Source organism: Eschrichtius robustus, chromosome 3 (genome assembly GCF_028021215.1).
Source record: "Eschrichtius robustus isolate mEscRob2 chromosome 3, mEscRob2.pri, whole genome shotgun sequence".
NCBI lineage: Eukaryota > Metazoa > Chordata > Mammalia > Artiodactyla > Eschrichtiidae > Eschrichtius > Eschrichtius robustus.
The window spans coordinates 118041976-118060576 of NC_090826.1; the positions used below are offsets into that span (position 1 = coordinate 118041976).

General features: G+C 43.3%; 1 protein-coding gene across 1 annotated transcript in view; it reads left to right on the plus strand.

Annotated features, from left to right (window-relative positions):
- The first annotated feature begins 1381 nt into the window (after positions 1-1381).
- PCP4L1 (Purkinje cell protein 4 like 1) overlaps positions 1382-18601 on the plus strand; it is a 23640-nt gene continuing 6420 nt past the window's right edge. Inside the window, exon 1 of the mRNA XM_068541145.1 lies at positions 1382-1601. Coding sequence (XP_068397246.1) covers positions 1593-1601 — 9 coding nt within the window. The 5' untranslated portion in view covers positions 1382-1592. The remainder of the gene's footprint in view (positions 1602-18601) is intronic.

Here is an 18601-nt window from a genome sequence, read left to right on the forward strand (position 1 = left end):
CTGAGAGAAGCTCAGCTATTAATGACTCAGTTATTACAGGCCATGAAAGAAACTATCAAAAGGGTGTAACAGCTAAAGCTGAAAGTGTTTGGCTTTGGCTGACTGAAGCTTTAAGTAGGCTAAAAGGTTTTACAATGCCTAGAAGTATCACAGGCAAGAGCATTTAAAGGATTTCTTTAAAGTAGAAATGAAAGCCAGATATTTAGGAATAGCAGTCGAAGTTATCAGAAAGTTCCTGACTTTTACCTAGGTGTTCTATTTCTTTTCATCTTGCTCTAATCATATTTTTTTCTTAAAACTTATACAACATAGTGATTATTTAGTAAAGTTCCATCTTATTGAAAAATAATCTATATAGATTGGACTGTGGGCTTCATCTTTCACATCTGCTCCCTACATCTGGGCAGAATCCACTTGCTAGTTTTGGTACTCAAACATATACCACCAAATGGGTTCCTACCTGAATTGCAGGAAGAAAAAACCTAGACTCTAGGAGATAGGACTTGCATATTGAAATCTATTTTAATGGCAACAATAGGTGCAAGGTCATAATGTGTGTGTGTGTGCGTGTGTGTCTCTCTCTCTCTTTTTTTAATAGCTTCACCACCACAGTGGAGGGCACATTGTCAGAATGAGACTGAATGAGTAAACAGTCGTAAATTAACTTCTGGGGGGCGCTCATTACCTATTCAAGTAGACGCTAGGGGACCATCATTTTGTTGGAGAAGGGTTTTTCGCATTATGTGGGAGGTAGAATTGATGAATCCTAAAATGTCTTTCAACTCCTTAGATCTATGATCTTCCAAATCAAACAGGCACTTCAAATTTTCCCTGTTCTTTGGCACAGAATACCGTCCCCTTGCATCTCTCTGTCTCTCTTTTGCTCTCTCTGTCCCTCTCTGTCTCTATCTCTCCCTCTCCTTCCCTTCCTCCTTTCTGCCCTTCTCTTATTCAGACTGCCATCCTATTACTAAATCTTAATCTGTAACATCTCTTGGCTTTTACCCTTTCATTCAGTTTCCTGCTTCACATGCACCCTCTTGATCTCCTTCCAGCTCTTCTTTCTTCACTTTCTCAAACTCACACTCCTTCCCTCCCTCTCTCTCTCCTACCTTCATGTACTACTCCTTCCTCTCCTTCCTTCTTTGCTCCCCCTGCTTCATTTTCCATCTTCTCATCCCCCGACGGTCTCCCCCTCCTTCCCGCTCTCTGTCTTACCCTAGTTTGGAAATGCAGCCGACCTCTGAGCCTGCCACCATTGGATGCCAGGGGCTGTCACTCTGCGGCAGGAAGAGCTCCTATTGGTCGGGCTGGAGGCTGGTAAGGAGCTGACTATAAAAAGTGGGGCCGACGGAGGCTCGCGGAGCGGCTCTGACAGGACAGGGTCGGAAGGGGACTCCTGGCAGGGAGCTGAGCGCCCGGAACTGGGGTGCGGGCACTGGAGCAGCGGCTCTCCGCACTAACTCTCCTCGCCTCGTCAGCGGGGCCCCTGCCTCAGAGCCCGGCAACTCGCGGCCGTCGCCCGTGCAGCCCGAGTGCCCCTTGTCTCCGCTGCACGTGTCGCGCCCCGCACGCCCCGTCTGGCCGCCGCGATGAGCGAGGTGAGAGGCGCTGCCCGGCCCCGCCGCTGCGGGCTAGGGCTGCGGCGCGGGGAGGCCGCGGCTCGGGGTCCCAGGGCTGCGAGGGAGGGTGCTGCAGCCCAGAGCCGCTGAGAATCCTCCCGGGACGCCCCCTGCCTCTCTGGGAAAGCTCCCACCTTGGAGTGCTGGGGAGCGATTGGAAGAGGGAGGGTTTAAGTTCCCTGACTGTCGGTGGAGATTTTGGAGGACTGGAATCGACTGTAGAATGGGAGGGCTGAGGTCTCAGGTCGTAAGTTTTATCCTCAGGATACTGCCCTCTGCATAGGTCTTACTGCTCCGAGGTTACTCGGGCTTCCCTTCACTCCCCTGACTTCTGAGAAAAACATTAGCTTCTGTCTTCCCTCTCCTAGGGCTGTATTGCTTTTACACTCCTTATGTAGCATTCAATGGAGAACTCCAGCCCTCGCCCCCTGGGGTGGCCACTTCGCCCCTTTTAGGAAGGTGGCATCCTACCTTCCACTCATTCAATCAAGAACCAACCGTTGGAGGGACTATTCTGATATTCAGAAGCCTTGTAGTGGGGGCCTGTCTGGCTCCTGGGGAGATGTCCCCTTCAAGAGTAGACCTCCTTCTGCAGTGCTTGTTACACCCTGAGTCTCCACAGGGCCCGTGGTCATCCGAGCCAGACCCAGTCCATTAACTGTGATTTCCTCTATTCAAAGAACACCATCCATCCGTGGGGGTCAAAGCAGAGACTGGGAAAGACCTCTCCCATTGTTTGACTGCATTTGTAGGCATCCAGAGACAAGGATCTTCCTTTCTAAGTGAAGTCAGTATGGGCAGTGACATCACAGGCTTGCTCTCTGCAACCCCTTTCCTAGTACCCAGGATCTTGTGTTAAATCCAACATCTCAGCTATATGCCAGATCCCAGCTCTACTGCTTACTAGCTATGTGGCCTTAGGCAAGTTTACTAAACCTTCCTCTGCTTCAGTGTTTTATCTGCAAAATGGGGGTAATACTGGTTGTTCTAATGATTAAATGAGATAATATATGCCAAGTACTGAGAACAGTACCTGGCAGAGAGTAGGCACTCAATGTATGTTAGCTATTGTTATTATCTCCCTCTCTCTTTTAAAATTTTTTTTAGAGTATTTCAGAAAACTAGCATGAGAAGTCTCAAGGATACAAGGTTAGTGAAGGGGTAGGACCCTGTAGCCGAGGTCTCAGTTTAGATCTTCATCTTTAGTAGGAGCTCTGCTAGCTCCTACCAAAAGCTCTCGTCCAGGGAGCCAATTAGTGCCAACTACTATGTTTTTGTTGCCATGTCCACTAAGTTTATCCTGGAAAATTCAGCTACTCTGGGGGCTGCAGATGAACTAAAGTGGTTTCCTGTCCCTCAGATAGTTGTGACTGTGACCACAGCAGCCTTTCAGAAAGAAAGAAAAGGAAAAAAAGATTCAATCTTCTTTCCTTTTGCTTCTTTCAGCCCTAATATGAGAAGAGAGGTTTTCTTTGCCCTCTTTTCACTGAGGTCTAGAGTTCAACGCCCCCCTAGTGTTTCTAAATCTGAAATTTGCAATTCAAGCCATCCCCTGGAGGTTTGTGATCTGAAGTCTATGCCAACATGAAGATGTGTGGTTAGCCTGTGCTTTTTAGGGGAAGTGCACAGCCCCTCTGTAGGATACACTACAGGGGCTGGGATTTAGGGTGATATTTGGTGGAGTGACAAAGCTGTCACAAAGCAGTGTCAAGAAAAATAATTTGGTGTTTGAGGGGAAAGTCAAGTCTTGACTTAGCAACTGTACTTGACTAGCTTCAATCAGGAACTCAGTGGAATGATGAGAGTGGGATCCTTGGATGGGAAGTAGCTGACAGCGTCTGCAGGGCTGCCTGGCCTCCCAGGCTGTCAGAGTGAACTGGTCCTAACTAGCAATTTAGCCGTAGAAGCTGCCTCCTAATACAGAGCTGAGCCTGGCTTCAGGGATGAGTATTTATAAAATCCAGAAGCAGCCACCTGGGCTTACACAGAGATCAGCTGTCTCTGAACCAGATCCCCAAAGGGCCTCTGCTTCCCTAGAGGCCAAGATCCAGCCTGTTTCCTTCCTCTTGTAAAAGCTATGAAGAAAAGTGGAAGTGTTGCCCGGAGCTCTGAAGCTCTAGGGAGACTCCAAACTTTTTTATTTCTCTCAGCCCAGCCCCAGGGGTCTTCTCTTTCAGGCTGGAGCCCTAGCCCAGGAAAGCCCTGTGCACTCTGAATCTTATGTAAGCTTCACCTCCCCCACCTGCTTATTTTCTTGCTTCAGTGAAACTGCATGAAATGAGAGAATTTGGGATCTCTTTAAGAGATTCCCATTTCAAATGAAGAACAAAAATTGGGGTGGGGGTCTCCAGACCTAGAGGAAAAGTGTAGGGTCCTGGTGACGCTGTTGGGGAGGGTCTCTGCTTATACTTTCCCTTCCTGGCTCTTTGCTGTCACTCAGTACTGCAGCAGAGCATTTCCCTGTGAGTGTATGTGTTCGTGTGCAGAGGAGCTGCAGGGGCTCATCTCCAGCTCGTCTGCATTCACAGCTGCAGGCAGGACTTGATTGCTGTGAATCACAGTCTATCTCTTATAGTTTAATAACTTTTTGCTAGTTTCGGTGAAGAATGGGGATGGGAGATGCATTCAGTCCCTGAGGGCTCTTTCCTATAATCCCTTGTCATATGGCGTAGCTGGTGGCTTAAAGCACACTTGCAAGTTCTTCTGTGACCCTGTTGCACTTCTCAACTGTAAAAAGCCCAGCTGGAGGCATCCCTTGGTCCAGCAGTCATTCTGCTGAAATGGGGGTTATGGATGACTGGTAACTAGTTCCATGGTGTCTGCCCCATAGTGTCTGTCCCCAGGCTGGCAGGGGATGGAGCAAGGGACAGATCAGTTAGAAACCTCACTAGAACCAGTACTCCCTCCTTTATTATTCTGCTTGCTGTCCTCTTAGGTAATAGGAATGGGATATCACACTTTGGGGATCACATTCTCCTTCCTGTGCATATCTGCCTGAATCTACAACCTTCTCCACAATGGAAGTTTGGTCAGGGTGACATCATTCTGTTATGTCTTCTGTGAACCATTTGTTAGGGAACCTGGTAGGGACTTGGAGGAAATCCAAGTTTCTCTCTTTCTCTCTCATTGGTATTTTATTATGATGATGATTATATTGGACATATAAAACAGAAGAGCTTGATATTGGAAAGCCTTCCACCTCTAGAAATATCTGTCTTCTGAAGTAAGAGAAACCAGAATTTGGTTCTAGAGCTTGCTTATCCCTTTCTTAGTCACCAGTTCAGGTTGTTGGCTTTAGCTGCATGAGCAGGAGACTCTGGCTGATAAAAGTGGATGACTTTGTCATCCTGTGACCTGGGAATATAGACGAGTCTTCTTCCTAAGCTGCAGCTGTGATCAGTAACACCTTAGAATGTCAAGTCTCTATAGGGTCAGGCACCGTAAGTATTGTGGCTGGAGTCCGAATATGCAAACCTGATGTGTCTTTCATGTCTGTCCATGGAAGAGTCTTAAGTGATGACAGTGATGGAGATAGGGCTGCAAAGGCAGAGGAGGAAGTAGGATCAGGTCAATCAAGACAAGTCCCTACCTTGTCTTTTCAAGGTAGTGGTTCTATGAGTGCTTCCCCCTGTTTTCTTTCTGTTTTTCTATAGTTCCAAATTGTCTTTCATGAGTCTATGTTATCATGGAAAAAATAAGCTTAGTTTTGCAAAAATCCTTCTATCTAGAAGAAATACAGGTATTTTTTTTTTTACCAAGAAAATCTCAAATAATGTATCAAAACATTTTAGCGATATAATTTCAGATTTGTCAAGGAACCCTAAAGACCGTCTGGCCCAATCTTCTCATTTTACAGATGAGGAAACTGAGGCCCAAACCTTATCTAAGTTTACACAGTATTAGAACCAACACTGGGGCATAGAACTGCTGCCTTCTTATCCCCAAAGAACTTTCCCTAAGACTCTTTTAAAATGTGACTCCAGTGATAGAATGATTTAATTTACATGCAACTTTGAAGGAATATATTACAAATACTTTCTATAGGAGATCTAAGCAGTGTGATTTAATAAATCCTGAGCAAGAGGATAGAGAGAGAGGAGAGACCAACATAGGATGATATGTATCAAAGGGGTAAATTTTGGTAGAATACTAGACAGGGTAAGCACTATTCTTCCTATGCAAGACGACTAGTCACCTTAAAAGTGGGTGCAATGAATGTGCTGAAGTGGAGTAGGTAAGTTAATAGGAGTGTAGGAAGGGGGAAGTCTGGAGGTCCTCTTTTCATGCATTCTTAGTTTCTGGTGTCCATCACTGATTTCCATAACTGTAAAGCATCAAGGACCAGAAGGAGAGGTTTTCTTTCAGAAAAGAAAGGAATGAGCAATTCTCTTAACTCTAAAGTATTTGACTTGGAGGATCCAGCGTAGAAAACAGGTATCTAAGTAAAATTGCTGTACCTGATAATCAGACAGGCACTGAACATTTACTCCTCCTTCATTTGGCCACTTGACTTCCAAAGAGAGTACAAAGGCTTTGGGAGGAGAAATCTAGAAGAGGGAAAGAAGAACACATTAGGCTGGCAAAGTAAGTGATGAATACTAAGTGCGTGATTTTCTAAATCCGTACTCCAGACCTACTTCTCAAAGTGGCTTGACTTGCCCCAGAATTATTTTACCTGTAAGAGTAAGCCAAGTCAGAAGCAGATCCCAAACCACCTTTTCTAAGAAATCTGCATCCCTGCAGGTGCCGAGACCTTATCACATTCTCCTCCCTGAAGCCTGATTATTGTTTAATTCCAGGCTGACGCCAGAAGGCAGGCCCACCTAGGTTTCCCAACCCCCCATCCAGGGAAAAGAGGTGCCATTTACCATTCTGTTGTCCTTGGTGCTGCCTCCCTCCCACACAAAGCCCTCCAGCTGAGTGTTTGCTTTGTAGGCTGTGGTGGGATTAATACGTTTATTTTGGGACAATAACGCCATGGGTGGGATGCACACTGACGATTACAGTAATAAATGATGCTTTGGCACTACTCTCTCTCCCCCACCCCCTACCCTCAGTATGAGGTGAAGGCACAGTTCCAAGCTGTGTGCAGAGCACCACAAATAACTGCTCATTAAATTGTGGCAGCCCATGCTGGGGGGAAACGGGCGGGGGCTGTTGACTCACCGCATACCATGAGCTGGCATACACAAAGAATTCTGCCTGACTCCAGTGAGGGGTACTGCTATTTCAGGAAACAGGGGTGGGATGGCTGAGGGGGGAAGGACAGACCAGGGGGCTTGGGAGCTCGGACTGCTTAGGTTCTATTCCTGTCTCTAAGGTATCTGGGTTATATTCCATGCATTAGGAAACATTAGGAAAAGAATGTGTGTCTGTAGAACCTGGAGTAAGGATTCCTAGTTCTTTTTCTATTATTATCTTGAGGGTGACCTTGAGCAAGTCTTTCTGAAGCTGTTTGAGGACTGCAGCTGGTTGCTGCACTGAAAGAATTGAAACAGTTCCAACAGTGCTCCAAAAACAGCAGTCCAGGGTCTTTCAGGGGCACCAGGGGATCCCAAAGGCCTCTCTAAGGATATTTAGCAGTGAACTTCATTTATCTTTGGGGGAGAACATGTCAGCAGGGATAAAAGGGTCCCTGGGGGACTGAAGCCTCTTTGTCACTACTTGAAAGCAAATGCACTAACGCCTTTCTCCCTTCACTTTCTGCATCTCTAAAGCAAGCAGGGAGCTTACAAGGCCTAGGATTTATTTCAATACTAAGGCAAGAAAGGGGTCTTTGGGGCTCATATTTAGGATTTTTAGGATTCAGGCCCTTTTTAGATTTCCCTGCCCTGGACTATAGGACAGTATTCTGAGTCCTTGTGCCTATTCATCTGAGCTAAGTGATTCTAACAGTACTATAATGTGTATATGACGTGTTTTCATTTGCCCAGCATCCAAGTTATATCATGCAAAAGCACAGTATATGTGATCCAGATACAGTGAGGTGCTCCTTTGTTCCTGTCTGTTGCTGCTGCTAACAACCTGTGATACCTCTTTAAAGACCCCAGTGGGATGAGGAGTATGGGGAAATCTGGGTAGTTTACCTTTCCCATGGTTAGTTCTAAATTGCTGCTTGGAACGGAGGGGGTGACGCTATCTTGCCTCTTCGCGTGACAATGGTTGCTGTGGCAACACCATTAAAGATGAAAGAGACAAAGAAAGGAAGAAATGCAGCCTAAGAAGGGGGCAGGGCGAGTAGGACCTAGAGTTATAGGGTACCTATTCCCCAATAGTGACAGCTATAGGGAAAAAGCACCTAAGTCGCTACCACTTTGACTATTTTCAGGTGCTTTGCCAATACTAACAAACTATCCTTCTGAGGCAAGGAATGGATTTACAGAGTCATCTTTCTGATACAAAGGATTGATTGAGGAGATATGGTCTATTTGCTCCTGAGCACTAATCATCTTCTCCCTGTGGCCTACCAAAAAAAAAAAAAAAAAAAATAGGGTGTGTTTGTGTCTAATGGTTCTTTGCAATGAAACATGAACACTAATGGAGGTGCTGTATTGGAGGTCCCCTCTGGTACACCTCTGACCTGGGAGTAGTTCCAGGAGGCTCCAGGGTTACAGACGTGGGCAGCTGCTATACAGAATACAATTTCTGCCCAAGCAGACTATTGTTGGGCCCTTTACCAAAGGTTTAGAGCTACTGTCAGCATTTTTGGGGACAGACATTGAGAATACAGGGAGATTGTGATTTCCAGGGTTGGTTTAGGGTAGAAAGAGAACAGTTATGAAACTCCTTTGGTAGCAGAATAAGCCTCAAGGGCCCTTAGAGCCATCCCAGGTATTCCCTTCCTCCTTCAGTCTCACTTAGTGAAGATATACTCTGTGGCAGCTCTACTCTTTGATTCCAGACCTTGAGCCAGGCAACAACCCAGTAACTTGACCTATTCTTATATTCAATCCAGAGGTACATTACTTCAAAATAATAACTATTTATTTTGATATATGCTAGGTATTTTGCATACATTTTTTCTAAGTCTTTTCACCTTTTAGGATAAATATGTTTTCTCTTCTGCAGATGAGATGTCTGAGCACAGCAAGGCTAACTGATTTACCCAATGTCACACAGCTAGTAATGGGAGAGCTGGGATAGTCAATGCAGATCCAGGATATGAACTCGGATCTGTCTAACTCTACCTAATATGACATATTGCTTCCACCAGGAATTTGAGGCTTGAGAAAATTTTAATTCACGTAAACAAATATCTACTGAATACCTACTATGTGCAAGACATAGGTTGCAGTTACTACAAGTGATGCACAAATAAATGGACCGTGCTTTCAAGGAAATGGACTCTGGTGGGGTGGTGAAGTTGGGGAAGGGGAGGTAAGACAAATACACAGTAACTATAATACAGGTAACATGAAATACACTCCTAGAGAAGATCTTCCCCTTCATCCTCAGCTGTTTTTCAGGCACATCTACTGATGTGAGGAAAAGCAATGACCTGGCTTCACAATCTCTGAACCAGCTACAGAATGAGGCCCTCAGCTATCTGAAAACAAATTAGACTTCAGAAATCGTGGTGAGGTGGCAAATAAAGCAGAGTAGGAGCTCCCTTCATTTGTTCAACATATACTGAGTTTATATCGTGCTAGATCCTGGGACTACAGGAGTGAGTAAGATAGACACTGCCCTTACCCTCATAGCAAGTTCCTCATAGGAACTCGCACAGAAATGGAGGAGACAGACATTAAATATCTAATCAATAAATTATTATTTAATTACATTAGTAACAAGTCCTACTAAGGAGAAATACCAGGTGCTGTGAAAACTTATGAGGGTCCTAGCCTAGTCTGGGGAGCTAAGAAGGGCTTCCTGGAAGAAGGAACCCTTAAGGAGAGCTCTGAAGGATAAATAGGAATTAACTAGGTAAAAGGGGAGCAAGGGTAAGGGAACCATGTGCCAAGATCCTGAGGTGAGAAGGAACAGAGATGAGGTTACCGAGGTAATCAGAGGCTGCATAATGTAAGGCCTTTTAGACTGTGTTAAGAATTTTCTTCTAAAAAAAAAGAATTTTCTTCTTTATCCTAAGAGCATCAGTAACCTCTTGGGCTATTACCATGGTCCACATAAAAAACAACTGTGTTAGGATGGTGGAAGTGAATGGATTAAGAGATATTTGGGAGATAAACTTAATAGGACTTAATATTGAATTGGATATGCAATGTGAAGGAAAGAAAGGTGTCAAGAACAATTTCTAGGTTTGTGGCTTGTACAGCTGGATGAAATGGGGAATACTTGCAGAGGACTAGGTTGGGTAGGTAGGATTATGAATTTAGTTTGAGACACAAAGAGTTTGGAGTTTCCATAGAACATCCAAGTGGAGATGTTTTAAACCTCAGAGGAGATTTCTGGGATAGAGGTATGCAGTCTGCCCTCTGCATCCACGGGTTCCACCAACAGCGGATCGAATTTCTGAATCTGAGGATGCAGAACCCATGGGTACTGGAGGGCAGACTGTACTGTGCCATTTTATGTAAGGGACTTGAGCATCTGTGGATTTTGGTATCCCTGGGGATCCTAAAACCAATCCCTCTTGGATACCAAGGGAAAGCTGTACATTTGAGCCGTCAATGGCATTCTGTGCTGTTCAATATGGTAGCCACTAACCACATGTAGCTATTTAGCTTATTAGTTATTAATAAATTATTAACTTATTAAATAAATTTATAAATTTTATTCCTCAGTTGCACTAGCCACATTTCAAAATGCTCAATAGCCCCATGTGCCTAGGGGATGCCATATATTGGACAGCACAGATATAAAACATTTCCATCATTGCAAAAAGTTCTTTTGCAGGGGTCTGCAAACTTTTTCTGTAATGGGCCGGGTAGCAAGTATTTTTGGCTTTGTGGGCCCTGTGGCCTCTGTTGCAATTACTCAACTGTGCTATTGTGGTGCAAAAGCAGCCACAGACAATATGCAAACAATGGGCATGGCTGTGTTCCAGTAAAACTTAATTTAGGAAAACAGGCCGTAGACCAGATTTGGCAGTGAGCAATAGATTGCTGACCACTGTTCTATTGGATGGTGCTGTATAAATGATAACTGAAGTCATAGGTGCAGATAAGATCATTTAGGAAAAGAGAACAGAAGGGAGCCTAGCCCTAAAACTCGAGAGCCCCCAGTACTTAAATGTTGACAGAAGTGTCCAGAAAGATAGGAGAAAAACCAGGAAAAACTGTGATGTCCCAGGAGCCAAGGAAAGAATATGTGTCAAGAAAGGTGAAATGATTAACAGTATTGAATGCTTCAAGAGGTCAAGCCAAGTGGAGCTGAAACTTTTGCATTTGATTTCTTATCATAGAGCACATTGGTTTTCTAAAGAGGCATTTCAGTGGAGTAGGAGTAGAAGCTAGGCTGAAGTGGGTTGGAGAGTGTGTGGGAGGTGAGGAAATGGAGACAGTAAGTGTTCTGAGAAGTCCAGCTATGAAAAGAAGAGAGACGTGAGAGACCCTGGCTCCCACCCCTTCCCCAGTCACCTGTCTACTCTACCTTTCTAACTGCTCCTTCTCAGTCTTGGCTAGCTTCTTGACCTCTCAACCTTTTTTCCCCTTAAAAAAATAACTTATTATTTAATAACTTATGTTACTTGTATAACTTAATAAGTTAATAAGGTATAACTTACATGCAGTAAAATGTACTTTTATCTGGATATAGTTCTGTGAATTTTGACAAACATATACATCATGTAACTGCCACCACAATCAAGATATACAGCAGTTCCATCATCCCCAAATTCCCCCATTTTCCTTTATAGTCACCCCTTCCATGACCTCAGCCCTTAGCAGCCACTGATCTGTCTGCTGTACCTATAGTTTTGCCTTTACAAGAAATGTCATATAATTGGAATCATACAGTATACATGTAACCTTTCGGGTCTGGCTTCTTTGCTTAGCATAATGCCTTTGAAGTTCATCCATGTTGTTGTATGTATCAGTAGTTCATTCCTTCTTTAATTGTTGAGTAGTATTACATTTTATGGATGTATTACGATTTGTTTACCCATTCCTCAGTTGAGGGACATTTGGCTGTTTCCAGTTTTTGGTGATTACAGGTAAAGCCGTTATGAACATTCACTTACAAGTTTACGTGTAGACGTACGTTTTAATTTCACTTGAGTAAATACCTAGGAGTAGGATTGCTGGGTTGTATGAAAAATGTACACTTAAGAAACTTCCACACTAGCTGTTCCATCTTACATTCCCACCAGCAATGTCTGAGAGTTCCAGATACTCTGTATCTTTGCCAGCACATCGTATAGTCATTAAAAAAAAACCAACAAAAACACGTGTGTGCATGCATGCGTGCATGCGCGCGCGCACACACACACAACCCCCTCAAAACAACAACACAAAAAACATTCTAATAGGTGTATAATGATATCTAATTGTGGTTTTAATTCAAATTTCCCAAATGACTAATGATATATATATGTTCATGTGCTTATTTGCCATCCATCTATCTTCTTTGGTGAAGTGTCCAAATATCTTGCTCCTTTTTACAAATTGTATTCATACTATTGAGATTTGAAAGTTCTTTATATATACTGGATACAAGTCTTTTATCAGATTTGTGATTTGCAAATATTTTCTTCCAGTCTGTAGTTTGTCTCTTCATTCTCTTAGGAGTGTCTTTCAAAGAGCAGTTTTTAATTTTGATGAAGTCCAATTTATAATTGTTTTCTTTTATGGATTGTGCTTTTGGTGTATCAAAGAAATCTTTGCCTACCCCAGGGTTGCAAAGATATTTTTCCCCTGTATTTTCTTCTAGAAGTTTTATAGTTTTAGGTTTTATATCCATTTCAAGTTAATTTTTGTATAGGGTGCAAGATATAGATTGAGGTTTTTTTGCACATAGCTATCCAATTGTTCCAGCACTATTTTGAAAGGACAACCCTAACATTTTATTTATTTATTTATTTTTATAGATCTTTATTGGACTATAATTGCTTCACAATACTGTGTTAGTTTCTGTTGTACAACAAAGTGAATCAGCCATATGCATACATATATCCCCACATCCCCTCCCTCTTGAGCCTCCCTCCCACCCTCCCTATCCCACCCCTCTAGGTTGGCGCAAAGCACTGAGCTGATGTCCCTGTGCTATGCTACTGCTTCCCACTAGCTATCTATTTTACATCTGGTAGTGTATATACATTGATGCTACTCTCACTTCGCCCCAGCTTCCCCCTCCCCCTCCCCCCAGCTTCCCCCTCCCCCTCTCCCCATGTCCTCAAGTCCATTCCCTATGTCTACGTCTTTATTCCTGCCCTGCCACTAGGTTCATCAGTACCATTTTTTTTTTTTTAGATTCCATAATATATGCATTAACATACGGTATTTGTTTTTGTCTTTCTGACTTACTTCAGTCTGTATGACAGACTCTAGGTCCATCCACCTCACTACAAATAACTCAATTTCATTTCTTTTTATGGCTGAGTAATCTTCCATTTTATATATGTGCCACATCTTTATCCATTCATCTGTCAATGGACGTTTAGGTTGCTTCCATGTTCTGGCTATTGTAAATAGTGCTGCAATGAACATTGTGGTACATGTCTCTTTTTGAATTATGGTTTTCTCAGGGTACATGCCCAGTAGTGAGATTGCTGGGTCGTATGGTAGTTCTATTTTTAGTTTTTAAGGAACCTCCATACTGTTTTCCATAGTGATTGTATCAATGTATATTCCCACCAATAGTGCAGGAGGGTTCCCTTTTCACCACACCCTTTCCAGCATTTACTGTTTGTAGATTTTCTGATGATGCCCATTCTAACTGGTGTGAGGTGATACCTCATTGTAGTTTTGATTTCCATTTCTCTAGTAATTAGTGAGGTTGAGCATCTTTTCATGTGCCTCTTGGCCATCTGTATGTCTACTTTGGTGAAATGTCTATTTAGGTCTTCCACCCATTTGTTAATTGGATTGTTTGTTTTTTTGATATTGAGCTCCATGAGCTGTTTGTATATTTTGGAGATTAATCCTTTGTCCGTTTTTTCATTTGCAAATATTTTCTCCCATTCTGAGGGTTGTCTTTTTGTCTTATTTATGGTTTCCTTTGCTGTGCAAAAGATTTTAAGTTTAATTAGAACCCATTTGTTTATTTCTGTTTTTATTTTCATTACTCTAGGAGGTGGGTCAAAAAAGATCTTGCTGTGGTTTACGTCAGAGAGTGTTCTTCCTATGTTTTCCTCTAAGAGTTTTATAGTGTCTGATCTTACATTTAGGTCTTTAATCCATTTGGAGTTTATTTTTGTGTATGGTGTTAGGGAGTGTTCTAATATCATTCTTTTACATGTAGCTGTCCAGTTTTCCCAGCACCGCTTATTGAAAAGGCTGTCTTTTCTCCATTGTATGTTCTTGCCTCTTTTGTCATAAATTAGGTGACCATATGCACGTGGGTCTATCTCTCAGCTTTCTATCCTGTACCATTGATCTATATTTCTGTTTTTGTGCCAGTACCATACTGTCTTGATTACCGTAGCTTTGTAGTATAGTTTGAAGTTGGGGAGCCTGATTCCTCCAGCTCCGTTTTTCTTTCTCAAGATTGCTTTGACTATTCGGGGGTTTTTGTGTGTCCATACGAATTGTAAAATTTTTTGTTCTAATTCTGTGAAGAATGCCATTGGTAGTTTGATAGGGATTGCATTGAATCTGTAGATTGCTTTGGGTAGTATAGTCATTTTCACAATATTGATTCTTCCAGTCTAAGAACATGGTATATTTCTCCATCTGTTCACCCTAAACTTTTAATACTGGGGTTCCTCAAGGCGTGGTCCTAGACCCACTTCTTTTCATTCTAGTTGTGGTTGAAGAAGGAATTCAGATTGAGGAAGACTTTTTTTTTTTTTTTTTTTTTGGTTTTAAAAAAAGGAAGAGGTTTTATTTATAAGCAAGTCAAGAGAATTGATTGTGAAGATTCCTGAGGAGGAGAAAAGGGGAATGGGATCTAAAGCTCAAATGGAAGGACGAGACATCATCTGAATGCTGATAAATGCCCTGGAAGGAGGAATGGGGTCAGGAAAGGGAGGATATTGCTGTGTCATTTCCCTCTCTGCAGTCTCTCAAAGTCTGAAGACAAAAGACCCCTAAGCCAGCAGACCTCTCCTTTTCCTCCTTCCACACTGGAAGGGAGAGTCCACAACTTTGAACTGCAGAGGAAACAAAAGTATACTCATGGGGAATTGGCAGCTACTGCCAAGATGATGGAATGGAACATTGGAGCACATCAGGCCCAGAGGTGAGGAGAAAAGGAACACAGGAAGGTAGGCAGGGAAAGAAACTAGGGCCCTCTAGGGAAAGGCAAGAGTTGACGGGCCTCATAGTTGCTAATTACATGTTGAGAAGTAGGAAACATTTAGTCCTGTGTAGGCAGTGAGGCTGAACTGAACCAAGCTTCAACTCACTAGAAACTTGGAATAACAGGCTTAAATGTAAGCAAGAGAGTCATTTGAAATGGAAACCTATAGGATGATCCTTCACATGGAATTCTCAGAATCTGAAAGGCTAGCATCTGGCCCTGGGAGTGAAGAACACACACACAGGCTATGGCTAACCCCCAGGGGTCAGCCCGGTATGTGTCAGGAGGCCCACTGGACAAATGTCAAGATGAAAGCCAGAATCAGCATGGCTAGCTCAACTAGCAGAGCAGGAATCTGAGTCAGTAGGCAAGGTCTGGGATCAGGTTCTCAAATTACAAGTAAGCTTTCCCCATATTGGGAGGACAGGACCCTCTAGAGTGTATATCAAGAAAGTGTTGGGGACTATGGATTGAGAGACTGGTCCTTGAATACAGCTGCCTAACTGTGGGAATGGAAGGAAATCATGATCTCTAGGACTTTCCTTCTTACCTAGGGATTGCTCTGCTGTGTGGGAGAACTTGTCTATTTAAATCAGTTTCACACTGGACATCCGTCTCATGTGGTATGTATGTACCACATGCATACACATGCTTACGCCTTTGGCTGGAGACTGGGATACAGCATAGCATAATGTTCAAGAGGGTGGGCTCTGGAGTCAGACCACCTTGGTTCAAATCCTGGCTTTGCTACTTCTTAGCTGTATGACCTTAGGCAAGTTAATTAACCTCTTCTGGCCCTTAGTTTTCTTATCTGTAAAGTGAGACTAGTAACAATACCTATCTAATAGGGCTGTTGTAAGAATTCAACGTGTTAAAGTACTTAGAAAAGTGACTGGCACAAAGTAAGTATTATATCAATATATATGATTATTAATAAGATGAGGTGGGGTGGCATTCTAAAGTCCTTGATTTCTTCCAGTTCTCCTAGATGGGTCCCATAAGGAAAAGGAAGGATTTGCTAAACCATTTCCCTGTTGTTATTTCTGGTCAGAAGAGCTCAGTATTGAAAGAAGTAGAAGAGCACCTGAGAGTTTCCAGTAATCCATACCTGGCTAGAATGAGAGGCTGAGAGAGAGCGGCTGAGAAACGCTCACCTGTCACAGCTCTTGTGGGTAAGCACTGATCCTCTGGAGTTGTGAGTTTTTGTAAGAGACACTCTTACAGCACATGTGGTTTCTGGTTCATCCAGAGTGGACCTCCGTGCCTCCTAGGTTTAGAAATATGGTTAATCTGATGGCTGTCAGATGGATGCACCAGAGGACCTTGATTCATCTAAAATTGCTGAGTTTCTGGAAGATACACAGGAGGGTTGGGGCAGAGACCAGGGACCAGTAAAGGGCTGAGTATGACGTAGAGGGTGGGAGCTAACAACCTGTGACCTAACTGCCCCCACCTCCCACCTCAGCAAATCACTAACCACTAAATCCAGAAATCCATAGTGTTCAGAGTAGCTATTTGAGAACTGGCTGGAGAGGGTACAGGGAGGAGGGGCAGGTTGAAGCCCCAGCGTATTACTTTTTAGCAGAAGGTGTGAGAGAGATTTCAAGGGGCATTGTGAGTAATAGGGGTTTTCTTCTCCTTTACAGAACCCTTTTCTAGTCTCCCTAGTGACCTCTCCTAAATTTAAGCCAAATGGAGCTGAGAACCCCTGGGTGGCTAGACAGCAGCTGAGCCATGGCTCCATTCCAGGGTCAGTAATCTCAGGAGAGACTCAAGAAGGTGACAGCTGGCAGGGCGGAGGGAAAGGGGTGGCGTGTGAGGTTCAGTCCTGAGAAATATTCCTGCTTCGAGGATTCTCAAGGTTAGCTGATATGAGAAGGAAGGTAGAGGAAGGGACAGCTACTCCAGGGGAGATGCTTAGAACTGGGGTCCAGATTTTCCTCCAAAGGGGAGGGATGAAAGAAAAGAATTGGTGGATTAAGGGAACAGGCTTAGAGAGAGAGAGAGGGATAATGGTTAAAGCAAGGATCAGATTCAGGGATTTGCTGGCAATAAAGAAAGTAGGATTTGAAGTCAGAGATCATGGGACTGTAGAACTTGCCTCTTGACCTGAGACCCTCTTGTCTGGACTATTGACTGTTATCCTATTACTAAACACCCCATCTATCTCATGCTTTTGCAGTGTGGACAGACCTCTTGTGATGACAGCGTGCCAGTGTGGAAAGTGTCACCTAGCTAACTACTGGGTCATTACATTGATCATGTGCCAAAAAAAAAAAAAAATATATATATATATATATATATACTGACTACAGGAAGATCATGGGAAAAGAAAGAGTAATGAGTGGCCAGTCTCCCAAGAGTCTCAGGAACAACCCTTCCTCTCATGGAAACTTTTTTTTTTTTTTTTGGTGAAAGGGGGACTAGCAGGAATTCCGTAGGGTTTGGGGAACACCCTTGTGCATGTTCTTTCAGATTTTTAAATAAAAATGTACATATACATAGATAAGCAATCAATATATTTTACAAAAATTGGACCATATCAACTTTTCTTTTTAAATTTAATTGTTTTTGGCTGCTCTGAGTCTTCGTTGCTGCACGTGGGCTTTCTCTAGTTGTGGTGAGCAGGGGCTACTCTTTATTGTGGTGTGCAGGCTTCTCATTGCGGTGGCTTCCCTTGTTGTGGAGCACGGGCTCTAGGGCGTGTGGACTTCAGTAGTTGTGGCTCGCAGACTCTAGAGCATAGGCTGAGTAGTTGTGGCGCATGGGCTTAGTTGCTCCGTGGCATGTGGGATCTTCCCGGACCAGGGATAGAACCCATGTCCCCTGTATTGGCGGGCGTATTCCTAACCACTGTGCCACCAGGGAAGTCCCTGGACCATATCAACTTTTAAAAACATTAGAGCAGGGCTTCTCTGGTGGCGCACTGATTAAGAATCTGCCTGCCAATGCAAGGGACACAGGTTCGAGCCCTGGCCCAGGAAGATCCCACATGCCACGGAGCAACTAAGCCCGTGTGCCACAACTACTGAGCTTGCACTCTAGAGCCTGCAAGCCACAACTACTGAGTCCACGTGCCACAACTACCGAAGCCTGTGCGCCTAGAGCCCATGCTCCGCAACAAGAGAAGCCACGACAATGAGAAGCCCATGCACCGCAACGAAGAGTAGCCCCCGCTCACCACAACTAGAGAAAGCCCGCGCACAGCAACGAAGACCCAACACGCCAAAAAATAAATTTATAAAAAACAAAACAAAACAAAAAAACATTAGAGCAGAAATTAACAGAACATTGTAAATCAACTATACTACAATAAAATTTTTAAAAATAATTTAAAAAAATTAAATAGTTATTTTATAACTGTCTGCTCTCTCCAGTACTTTGCAAGATGCTAGGAATACACAAATAAATCACAAGACTTGAAAAGGCGGTATAAATGTGACCAATATATCCTTTGAAAATCACACATGATCAGTAAAGCCGTCTTTGGCCCAAATTTTAACATCCAAAAAGATGGGATTGTCCATCTACCTAACAATTTTTAAATTTGTAATTTATTTTAAAAGACACTTCCCTATCAAACATAGCACTGCATCAGCGTTTTTTATCTTTATTTATTTATT